At 38.9% G+C, this 12,298-nt stretch overlaps 2 protein-coding genes across 6 annotated transcripts in view; one reads left to right on the forward strand and one right to left on the reverse strand.

Moving 5' to 3' along the window:
- Positions 1-975: 975 nt before the first annotated feature.
- Positions 976-8,856, forward strand: LOC131785349 (uncharacterized). Of its 5 annotated transcripts, none has more exons than XM_059102233.2 (4): positions 976-1,065; positions 4,522-5,691; positions 6,167-6,247; positions 6,732-8,856. In XM_059102233.2, exons 2-4 carry the CDS (start codon positions 4,639-4,641, stop codon positions 7,206-7,208), a joined length of 1,611 nt encoding a protein of 536 aa, XP_058958216.2. In that variant the 5' UTR covers positions 976-1,065; positions 4,522-4,638; the 3' UTR covers positions 7,209-8,856. The 5 variants fall into 5 exon arrangements, with proteins under 5 accessions (XP_058958216.2, XP_058958218.2, XP_058958217.2 ...); XM_059102235.2 differs by lacking the exon at positions 976-1,065 and adding an exon at positions 2,598-2,645; XM_059102234.2 differs by lacking the exon at positions 976-1,065 and adding an exon at positions 2,643-2,779.
- A 142-nt stretch (positions 8,857-8,998) lies between these two features.
- The window catches only part of LOC131785334 (hephaestin-like protein), a 17,072-nt gene continuing 13,772 nt past the window's right edge, over positions 8,999-12,298 (reverse strand). Inside the window, exons 13-14 of the mRNA XM_059102213.2 lie at positions 9,738-9,903; positions 8,999-9,477 (exon numbers count right to left, since the gene is read on the reverse strand). Of these exons, the coding sequence (XP_058958196.2) occupies positions 9,380-9,477; positions 9,738-9,903 (264 nt within the window). The 3' untranslated portion in view covers positions 8,999-9,379. The remainder of the gene's footprint in view (positions 9,478-9,737; positions 9,904-12,298) is intronic.

A 12,298-nucleotide genomic window follows, 5' to 3' on the forward strand; every position in this document is an offset into this window, starting at 1 on the left:
ATGACACGGTTTCTAAATGCAGTACGCTTTGTTGCAGCGTGTCCCAAAGCAGAAAGAAGAAATGGAACATTAGGAATCGCACAAAAATTTAGCTCAAACTTTGTTGTTCTACCACTAAATTGGATGTTAAAAGAAAAACAAGTTTACCAGCTGCCTTGATCTCTAAATAAACCACATTTACATATGCCAATCCCCTCCTCTCCCCTCCCCTGACCAATTCAGAGGCCCTGTGTTTGGAAAACTACAGCCAGAGGAGGAAGCCCTAGGAACTCTGATTGTCCAGGATTTCACCGATGATAGTTTTTTGCCGAAATGGTTCGGGTGAAGCAATTTCAATTTCCCTCTTTTTAAAATTGTAGTTCAACGCTCGTCATAAGAGACCATGACTTATTAAGATTATATCTTTCAAAAGGACCGCAAACAAAACTGCTGACAGTGTGCACAGCGTTATAAAAGATCTGATCAGATAAATATATAAATAACAGAACATTGAGCGGAAGGAACTTCACATCTAAGACATATTTTTTCTCCGAATAATTTGATACATTTTGAACATTAACTAACAAACAAAACATTACAGCCGATTTCCTCTAGCATTATCTCGAAGCTTCTTCGCATAATATCTTTGGTGTAGTCTTACACTGCGGATCAGAATACAAAGCAGCAAGGTATTAAACTCGAAGCATAGAATCCGAAATTTTCTTACATTTTAGGTACTGATATTGCATTAACAAACCGTATGATATTTTCTGTTTGAACGTGAGAGAGAAATATTCCATCGACAGAGTATTTAGGTCATTCTTGTTTCGATAATACATGAGTTCGTTCGGTGAAAATGGTTTGTTTAAAAGAGACCCAAACTCACATATGAACACATTCTTTTCTCATTCTCCTCTCATGACTGTATCACATTCATCTGTCAACAGGCTTATGCAAAACAATAGGCTGTTCATTTAGGACTCCCAACTGCGCATGTCACTCTGAAGTGACAAGCCATGCACTGCGGATAAGGGCAGTCAGGCGTGTGAAGGCAGCCCAGTGTTAGGAGGACGTTTGAGAGAAAAGGTGAGTTTGATTTTGGCATATTTTCAGTGGTTTTTGATTACCAAAACGACCTGAATAATGCAGTTATACCGCTAATACGTAGAAATGCTGAGAACTACTGCTAAACCGCTTGAAACCTTTCTTAAATTAGACATGCAACACAGATTAGTTCACTTAAGTGTTAAACACGTTGAAGTTAGGTGGTATTGAAACCGAGCTCAGATCTTGTCTTGATAGTGCGTCAGTCGTGAAATTTTTCCTTCACCTTCGCTTCTAGAGCTAGAGAGAGAAAACTTCGGTTTCGTAGAGGTCAAATTCCTCAGATTCAGATGATTTTAAAGACACTGACATGTAACACAGACTTTAATAACAGAATGATCTGTGGTAGTGGAATGACTCATAGAATCGTATTCCTACCACCAAAGTTCGTCAAATTGATACTCTATGAAGGTAACAACAATGTTTGCTATTCGATACATTAATCCGAACAGAAGGCAGTGCTTTTTTTTTTATAATTTTGGCTGAACACTGCGTTGCATAAGCGGCTTTGTTTTGTGATACGAGACATAATTAACAACACATGTAGCGCCAGTAACGAATGCAAATGAAGCTGTCAAACAAACTGGAAGGTCAGCCGCAATGATAACCGCGCCACAGGAATAGCGGTAACCTTTTAGGTCTTGCGTGTCAGCAACAGAGCTTATATGACAACTTCTAGCTTTCGAGTCAGTGCATTCTGTATATGGTTGGTGGATCTGCAAACAACTACTTCAAATCTGTCCCTTGTCGATCAGGTTGGATTGTTCTCTCCAAAATAGAAATCCACAGCGAATCATAACGATTACGAACACTCCGTTTTGAGCAAACAATACAAATTCTACATGTGTGCATGCCTTTTTTTGCGGAAAATATGCTTAATTTTTTGTGTTCTTCCCTAGTCTTGTTTTGTTTCGATAAACGTACTAAAGTTTTTTGATTCTGCTCCATAGCAACAAGTGTGAGAGCAAAGAATGCCCCGAGGCCAAGAATTTTGACCTTTTTTCGCTTGAGCTGATAACATTCTCTGCAATATAATACACATAGATAGTTCAGGCATTAAACAAAACATACTGCTGCGTGTGACAATATCAACGTTTTTTTTATTTTTTTGCAACTCATCTCATGATTTGATTTGTCTTTCTGAATCAGCGCTAATGAAAGGTATTGTCATTGCGTGATTCCAGAGCACCTCTCTAAATTCTAATTTGAACTTTCATTTCCATACGTTTAACTCCATCAATTCCAAAATTATATCTAATATGTTTTTATTTCTTCCTTAACATTGGCCATCTTAGCGACTCATGCAAGCGACTCAGTTTTGTAATGATCGTGTTTTCCTTCAATTCTTCCAAAGAGTTTGGTTAACACATTGCTAGGACGCCAAATAACCCCGAAGGCGCTTCGTATAAGATAACAAAAAATTTGCATAATGGCCTTTTGAAGTGCCTTCATTTATTTTAACGAAAACAAGATAGAACAAAAGAATAGCAAGACAAAAGAAACTTGACCTGCTGAAGCCAGAGACTTGTGTTGTTGTATCACCAACGAGTTTCGAGTTACTGGTAAGTTGTATGGAAAAAATCTCCTTACATTAGCTGTCCAAGCGGCGCGGCTTGACACAAAATGATAACGACATGGGGCGAATAGGTCAGTAAAAGTTTCAAGAACATCATCTTTGCCCCAAAGCTCTCTGAAAGTAGGTTGGCCAATATGCTCCACCACCGGAATATTCAACTTTAAAAATGGTATTAATTAGCATTATCGTGACTTAAATGTGATGTACACTAAATATCCTTTAAACTCGAAGACTATTGTTACCGCTTGGAAAATGACTGGTACCATTTAAACAATGGTCAAAATGTCACTCGGAGAATTATAAGTAATTAATTGGGTGCTAGGTCCGTAAATATTCTTCCACGTCGATTCAGAATAAGACACGAACACCTTTGCTTGTTTATTCGTGAAATCGGTCACGCGGAGGCGCGAAATATTCCATATTTCGCCTACAACTAACCGCGTTGCGCTGGAAAAGATGTTACAAGTGAGCACGTAGATCATGTGGCCAAACGACTTAGTTAAGATAGAGTCTGTTTTATACAAATGTGTAAAGAAGTCTTCGAAATTCTGACAGATTTTTCATTATTAGCCCTTCGAAACTTCGGTAAGTGTTTTATCTCGTGGGAATTAGTGGGCGAATATCGGCCGCTCTCGTTTTGCCAGTTACTGGCGTCGCTTTTCTTGACATTAGCACAAAGTTTAAGTTATTTAGTGCTCGCGGAGAGCTTTACAACCTCGAGATCGAAGCTATTCCGTTAAAAAGACCATACATTGTGTTATTTGTATTAAAGGGAGTTCATCTAACTGAAATCAAATTAAAGGGAGGAATGTTAACACTCGATATTGAAACCCCTAAAGAAATTCGTGGCCGGCACAACGCACAAAAACACATATTCTTATTTACAGTCTCAGTATAGGTTTACGAGGCGTTCCACGACGCGTCAGAAACGGAATTGATTGAATGTTTACCCTTCCGAACGTTACGACAACAGGCACAGCTAGTGCAGATGGCCTGTTAAGGTTTGAATGGAGTTGATATGCTATGAATGGTAATGGCTTTCAGCAGTATGTTACTAACACCTGCAGATGTGCTCTCATTAACCTTCTTAACTCAGTAAAAATAAAAATCATTGTTGAAGGTCAAGGATGACGTGCAAATGCAAATAGTTTTACAGCGAACTACGATCCCTTTACTCTTTACTTTAAGCTCTCTCGTTGTTGTTGTTTTAAGGTGTCAGTGACCCTTAAGGGTATTTATTTACCCAATAATTAGTAAGAAAATTCAGGAAATGTTTCTACGATTTGAGTATTTCACCAAACCGATCTCTGTAGATTTTTTACTTGCTCATTTATCGGCGCCAAATAAACGGTGCGCACGTCAAATATGCTTAAATCTTATCTTAAGCACTTAGCTTAAAATAGTTAGCAAAACCATTATAATGCAATTTTAGCGCTGGAATAAATAAGGATTTAGCCAACTGCCCTCATTGTTTCTGCGTTTATGTTGACTTTTAAGGTCAGAAAACTCTAGCAGATAATTTGTAACGACACAAGGCAGATACGGATGGTAACTGAAGGACTATTCGCTCCGTATAGAATTACATGAGGAATATTTCAAAAAAATTTGTTCCTCGCGATCGAATTTTTCTGACCGAAGAAGTCGCATAAAGTCGACTTCTTTGCGAAGTTATTCCGACCTTTTGTTCAAATATCCACCTTTAAGACTGACAAAGCCTGTTTGCCTTCTTAGACAAAAGAACAATATCTGGAATCATTAAAGCGTTGGGATTTGTTAAGATATTTGGTTGTTGACTTCGTCATGTTCATCGATGAAAGTAGTCAGGCATCCTTTAACTATTTCCTCTCTTATTCACGTTTCAGATCACCTTTGACATCCGACTTTGACTATTTTGTCGTTCGCTGTTATCAGGACAGGAAAAAGAAGAACTACCATCTGAAATAACTTTCGTCTTTGAGGGTTTTGTGAGTGTTTACAATATGTATTCTTTGAATGACATGCCGATTGGCTGTGTAAAGATTGAAATTCCAGAAAATGGACATCAAATAATTTCTACGTGTGAGATGCCAGTGGTTAAGGTGGAAATATCAGAGGCACAGAGCAATACAATCAGTCACCAAACCATTTCAATGTCAAGGGAATCAATCCAAGAAATACCCTTACTTAGAGACGTAAACACTCAAGAAGATATACTCAACATACAAATTAGCAACGTGCAAGGAGCAATGTGTGATCAAATTGTGGAGAACAATGTTATGCCCGTCTATCAGATCGAAAATCCAGTGGATGGACTGACCAGCCAAGGAGAGCAATCTCCAACGTTTGATTTCGTCAACCAGGATAAAGTCTCGGCTGTAGGACATTTCCATGAGGAAAAACCTCCCGATCATTTGATTTCACACGAAAACGGGTTTACTGCTGAGGTTGATATTCCGTCTCAAGTTAACAATTCGCCAGTTTATGATAGGGAGACATTAAATAAGATCGAAAAGGAAGAAAAGGAGATCCCAATCCAGCAGCATAATCCCAGCGAGAGAGCTCACTGCTATCAACAGAACCACCACACGAGTAGCAATTCAGCACACCAACTTGATAGCCAAGGGTCTTTCTATAATAATGGAACCTCTGAGAAGAGTACATCTAACCAAATGGATACCAACGGCTCGCCCTCATCAGCTTCTCTGAAATCCACTGTGCCTCTTTACCACTTTGAAGAAGTAACGACTCCCCAAACAGGAGACTGGGCAAAGGATAAGAATAATGAGATCAAGTACTACAATGGTATGCCAATGTACCCTCGTGGATACAGCTTTCAAGAATTTCAACAAAGAATTCCAGCGTGGCCAACAGAATCCCGTGATTTGGTTCCAAACAACCAGAAGGCAAGGAATTGTAATTGTAGCTGCCATGGGCAAAATATCCCATCTCGTCAATATCCAGCAGTAGATTTGAAGAACCCTCGACCCTCAGTTATCATGGTCCCTGTTGGCTGGAGCAGCAATGATCCTGGGATGTCTCATCTACCACTGGAGGTAACAAAATGTGGAATTAGCTTGAGACAGAGGGACGTTTCTACTCAGTATTATGACAGCGAAGTGACATCCCACTGAAAACTGATCCAAAAGTGTCTGAAATTGAGGTGTAACTTCTTAGCCAACATAGTCACTGGATGCAAAAATTGAATTGAATGAGGACAATCCTTTCTGCCCATTCACAAATTCTTTCAGTAAACTTTCTTGATGAGTGCTGCATCTTTGGAAAACACTTATCCATTAAGAATTGTCTAAGAATAGAAATGTCTTAAATTGAAGTGGGACTTTTTGGCCCATAAAGTCATACTGTCAGATTTTTGTAAAACACTTATTGATGTGTCAGTATCTTAGATGATGTTTCCTTCGTTATCACACGCGGATAAAATTTCTTAATGTTCATAATCCACAGATCATCTTTAAGCTTGGGAGTTCAATCATGTAAATGACCACAATCTTTCCTCTTGCCTAAAAACAGGTTGATACATCGACTCACAAGCTGAATTCACAGAATCAAGGAGGAAACTGGTCCAACAGAGATGGCTTGAATAATAGTATGGTATGTGATTGTTTCTGAAATGTTACGATGTAGGCTTATTTTCACATAGTAATGTCTGTCATGTAATGTATCTATTTCACCAAGTAATTTTAATGATTTCCAAAAGTGTAGAAGAGCTAAACGAGGTTTGCATGTGTGAACTCCTTATTTGGTCGATTTCCAGTCCTTAAAGCACTTAAAGGAAAACAAAGCCCACATATGTAAAAATGGGGTATGTGTTCCTTTGTCTGAATGTATTTGTCAGACCTGTTAACCCTTTGACTCCCAAGATCTCATTAGTAATTCTCCTAACTGTCTGCCATAAAATTCTTATGATGTCAATTTGGAGAATTTGGTATTGGATCAATTAATAATCCCCTAATTGATATTTTACTTTATTCTCATCACATCTATGCTTGATATTGTATTGATATTGTAAGGAGAAATTCACTTTTCGTCACTCATGGGAGGTAAATGGTTAAAGGAGCTTTTTGGTTGTTCCCAGGATTACTCGGACGATTCAGATTCTTCTGATGATGATGAAAACGGAAAAAGAGACAAGTATTTCCGAAAGGAGATCGATGGTACTACAGCAAGATTTAAGTTGTCCAAAGAGGACTGGGCAAGAATTCCGATCAACACATTCCCCAGCGGTGGCCGATTGTTGAGTGGCGACTGGACACGAATCTTCCTCAGCAAAGTCAAAGAAAGCAACCCATGGTGCAGTTTACGCTTCAAAAATAATCACGTGAGATCAGAAAACTCTCGGAAAATCCACTCAGCAGTATTCTTCAGGGGAGGCGCGGAATGCAAGCGACCAGAATGCAACGTGAAGGTGCGATTTGTGATCCGGAAAGAAAGAGGAAAACATGTGGAGGTGACCTACCTGGGAAATATTTGCCACAGCAGTCAGCCCGGGGTAAGTGACGTCACAAGTGATAAAAGAGGAATGAAACGTGATCGTCGAACTTACTCGACTTGAACTCAGTTTCAGCCATTCACACATTAGTCAAACTATTCAAATACAAGAAATTGATTTGTTCGTATACAATTTTTTTGAAAATCTATTATCATGTGTCTATGGAAAAATGTTTCGCCTGAAAGAAGGTAAATATCCATTCCCTTTACCGGCCTTTACCGTAGGCGAATAATTGTTTCAGAATATACCAGAAAAGGACCAAAATACTAGTTTGTTTAGTTTCTGTTTATATATATATATATAAATATATATATATAAGAAATAAATTGTTAATCATCCCGACTGTAACTTCAATTAGAAATTCATTCACAGTCAAGCAGAAGAGGGATTAGTTGAGGGAAAGTTTTCAGCTTTTCGATACTGTCTTGAAACAAGTCCAGATTCTCTCTTTATAGGTTCCATGTTAGGAAATGTCTAACGAATAGAATGGAGATTTATCGATCATATTGAGTGCGATGGAGTAAAACGCCTCTTAAAATTTGTCAGATTCATTCACTGAATAGCAAGACTATTCTTTCTGCTAAAAAAATTTCTATGGGTGATATTTTTTAAAAAACTATTGTTGCACTTTGCAAGAAAGTTAACACCAAAGTAGTTGGTTTTTCTTGTGCTACTAGGTAACTTTAAAATTGTCTTTTGATATTTATGAACTCAAATTTATGATATACGTACAGCATTCTGTATTCCTCACAAGAATTATTACAAAGAAACCTTATTTTGAAGCAGAGAGTTCTCGATACTTAAAATCTATTTTCACACATTCAGATGCCGAAATGTAATAATGCTGCCCTCTATTTTCAATTGTATCACCGGCATATTTCTGTAATGTATTCACCCCTCAAATATTTACCTCTATATTTATATACTACAAATCTAAATTGTGATTTAGGTGAATTAGTGAACACCAAAACCTAATGATTATTTACAGAAGCATTTTTGTATCCCTATATATTGATATTGTAGTATTAGGTGTTTTACACATTTACAAAGACCCAAATCACAAAGTTTTGAAAGGTGCTTCAAAATAGGTTTGTAAATGGCACATATGTTAGACAAATGTGCCAGCATTATACGAGTTTAGACAAGCCTTCAGATTTACGAGACAATCTGAATTAAAGAACAATTTATACTCTTTCTTAAATCATGTTGCTGTTTTGCCTTATACTTGTAGTAACTCGATGGGCTTAGCCGTTTTCATGGCTAAAACTATACCTAGTTTTTTGTTATTGTTATCGGGGACCCTTCGACGATAAAAAGATTCAAATTAAATCCAAAGCTGGCAGAATTATAACTTTTCTGATTTCCTCAGCAGGATACAGAACGAACCGTAAAACTTTGTCCAGCAACGAGGGTAGACTGATCTAATCTTAAGGAATCTAAAGAAGACGCTCCATTTAAGTTCAAAACTAACAAGACGACTTTGACTGCTGAGAATCTGACGTTCGCACCACACTTTGCCCGCACACGTGTTTTTGGGAAATGCGCGCTAAGAAACTCGGAAAATTACCCAGGTGTCCCTTGTGGCTTAGCGTTAGCTACAGTTATGCTTTGTTTTGCTTTCTGTTTTGTTTTACCAATAGGGATTTCCACACCAGACATTGGCGCATAGTCGTGCAGGCTAAGTACAGATATGACTGCTTGGGTCTCTTGCCACTTGCTATCGCTTTACGCTCCGTTTGTCAGCGGTTTTCTTGCGGTTTACATGCAATTCGCTCACGATTCGCTTGCGACATGCTTGGCGAAAAGGTTCCCTGTTTTAAACATGTTTTAACAATAACAATGAATTAAATATCTTGAAGTGCACTCTTTCCTTTACTCTAAAAGAAAACAGCTGTGACTTGATTACAATTTACAAACGTCAACTAATTTGCAAGTAATACAATACCATTCAAAAAACTAACAAATTACTCAGTGTTCCAAATGATCATTCTGACGTTTAAAAAATGATAGACTCCATGAAACTCCTAAAAACCTGTCAAAACTCCGAGACGCTTATGAAAGTTAAAAAAGAATAAATGTCTAGATTCTTCCACTTGATGGAAGTGAAAACTCACTGGTTACAGTAACACACTTTATATGTTAAATGTTTGAATTACTTAGCTGCTTGAGAAAGACCCAAGGGCTCAAAACATCATCTGAAACTCGTTTTGGTCGAAAAACCAGGAACTTTGGGATCAAGCAGCAAGCAAAAACAAAATGAAAACAAGTAGAGTCGTGAAAATTATTCTGTCGAATTCTGCTTTGGAAGCCGTGCTGTAAACTGTTGGCTTTTCTATTGAACAAAAAACGGAAAAAAAAAAACATCAAGACTTCACACTTTAATCCCTAAATTTACATTAGTTTCAAACTTCCAATAAACACGTTAAACACAATTAACTAACAACAACAACAACAAAAGAATTAAAGACAAGACTCGAAAAGTATTATCAAGTCATTTACTTAACAGGGCGTAGTTAACAGCCAAGTAAGTGTCGTTTTAAAATCAATGCACAAGTGTCTAAGCGAGCGTGCTAATGAAGAATGAGCACTTACCAGTCGCTTCCATGACTGAGAAAAGTGTTTCCATTCCGCCTGCCAAGTGATTGTTCACGTGACAGTGTAGTAACCAGTCTCCTACGCTGTCGGGCATCATTTCCACGGTAGCATAGACTCCTGGGAAAATGTCATATACGTCCTCTCGGTGCATTGTGGTCGATTTCTGCGGTAGAGAGAAAGGAAACAGAACCAAACATCCCAGCTAGAGAAACCACGTAGTATAAGAGAACAAGAGCGTTATATTCGAAAGGGTTTGCCGAGGTTTTAGACAGTCGATGTATTCAATGCAACAGGAGCCTTTCAATGGGTTCCTAATATAATCAAAACAAGTGAGTCACTTAAGGTATCGAATTTTTTTTTTCAATCTGTTATCCTCTATTGAAGCTTATCACTATTCAAAAATCAACGTTCAGACAACAAATTAACCTCGAACTCAGATCCTGCCGTGTAACTGGCTGTGGAAGGTCTTGGTACGAGAATAATGACAAGTTTCAACGAGTGTTTTTCCTGGACAATGGCTCAATGTTCTTTGCTTTTTTTCTAATCATAAATGGCCCTAAGTATGTGGAGTTTAGCGGGAGTATTGTCTGCATCTGTTTGACATCCCCTAAGAGACCTTTCAGCCTTTTTTTAAGTGGGCGAAAGGGGGGAAGAGAAAGGAGGGGGTTTTTGTTATTGTTATCGGGGACCCTTCGACGATAAATAGATTCAAATAGATTCAAAGAATTTTTTTAGTTGTGTAAAGATAAAATTTATCTGATCCTCCCATAAGGCTCAGTTGTATTCTCATGCCCCCCCCCCCCCCTCATAAGGCTCTGTTAAATTCTAATGACCCCTCCCCTCAGTAAGGCTCGGCCATTTTGTAATGATCCCCTCCCATAGGGCTCTGAAATATTCTGATGATCCTCTCCCCATAATGCCCTGCTGTATTCTTATGACCTTCCTCTCCCCAAATAAGGCTCTGTTATTTTCTTGCGATCCCATCCCATAAGGTTCTGTTTTATTCTTAAGACCCCCTCACATAAGGCTCTGTTATATTCTGATCCCCCTCTCATAAGGCTCTGTTATATTCTGACCCCCCTCAAATAAGCTCTGTTATATTCTGATCCCCCTCTCATAAGGCCCTGTTGCATTGTTGACCCCCTCTCATGAGGCTCTGTTATATTCTGATCCACCTCCCATAAGGCTCTGTTATATTCTGATCCCCCTCCCATAGGGCCCTGTTGTATTGTTGACCCCCTCCCATAAGGCTCTGTTATATTCTGATCCCCCTCTCATAAGGCTCTGTTATATTCTGATCCTCCTCTCAAAGGCTCTGTTATATTCTGATCCCCCTCTTATAAGGCTCTGTTATATTCTGATCCCCTTGCCATAAGGCTCTGTTATATTCTGATCCCCCTCTTATAAGGCTCTGTTATATTCTGATCCCCCTCTCAAAGGCTCTGTTATATTCTGATCCCCCTCTTATAAGGCTCTGTTATATTCTGATCCCCCTCTCATAAGGTTCTGTTATATTCTGATCCCCCTGCCATAAGGCTCTGTTATATTCTGATCCCCCTCTCATAAGGCTCTGTTATATTCTGATCCCCTTCTCAAAGGCTCTGTTATATTCTGATCCCCCTCTTATAAGGCTCTGTTATATTCTGATCCCCCTGTCACAAGGCTCTGTTATATTCTGATCCCCCTCTCATAAGGCTCTGTTATATTCTGATCCCCCTCTTATAAGGCTCTGTTATATTCTGATCCCCCTCTTATAAGGCTCTGTTATATTCTGATCCCCCTCTCATAAGGCTCTGTTATATTCTGATCCCCCTCTCACAAGGCTCTGTTATATTCTCATCCCCCTCTCATAAGGCTCTGTTATATTTCGATCCCCCTCTCATAAGGCTCTGTTATATTCTGATCCCCCTCTCATAAGGCTCTGTTATACTCTGATCCCCCTCTCATAAGGCTCTGTTATATTCTGATCCCCCTCTTATAAGGCTCTGTTATATTCTGATCCCCCTCTCATAAGGCTCTGTTATATTCTGATCCCCCTCTCATAAGGTTCTGTTATATTCTGATCCCCCTCTTATAAGGCTCTGTTATATTCTGATCCCCCTCTCATAAGGCGCCGTTATATTCTGATCCCCCTGCCATAAGGCTCTGTTATATTCTGATCCCCCTGCCATAAGGCTCTGTTATATTCTGACCCCCCTCCCCATGAGGCTCTGAGATATTCTTATGATCCCTTCCCACAAGGCTCCTTTAGTTCTAATGATCCCCTCCTCTTAAGGCTTTGTTGTATTTTTATGATCTCCCCCCCCCCATAAGTTTCTGTTGTATTCTTATGATCTCCCCCCCATAAGTTTCTGTTATATTCTTATGATCTTCCCCCCCATAAGTTTCTGTTGTATTCTTATGATCTCCCCCCCCCTTATAAGTTTCTATTATATTCTTATGATCTCCCCCTCCCCTATAAGTTTCTATTATATTCTTATGAATCCCCCCTCCCATTGGCGGTTAATTTCATATTGTCTCTCCTTTAGACTCTGTTGGCCACGACTGATCTCCACTCC

Source organism: Pocillopora verrucosa, chromosome 4, assembly GCF_036669915.1.
Source record: "Pocillopora verrucosa isolate sample1 chromosome 4, ASM3666991v2, whole genome shotgun sequence".
Classification (NCBI taxonomy): Eukaryota; Metazoa; Cnidaria; class Anthozoa; order Scleractinia; family Pocilloporidae; genus Pocillopora; species Pocillopora verrucosa.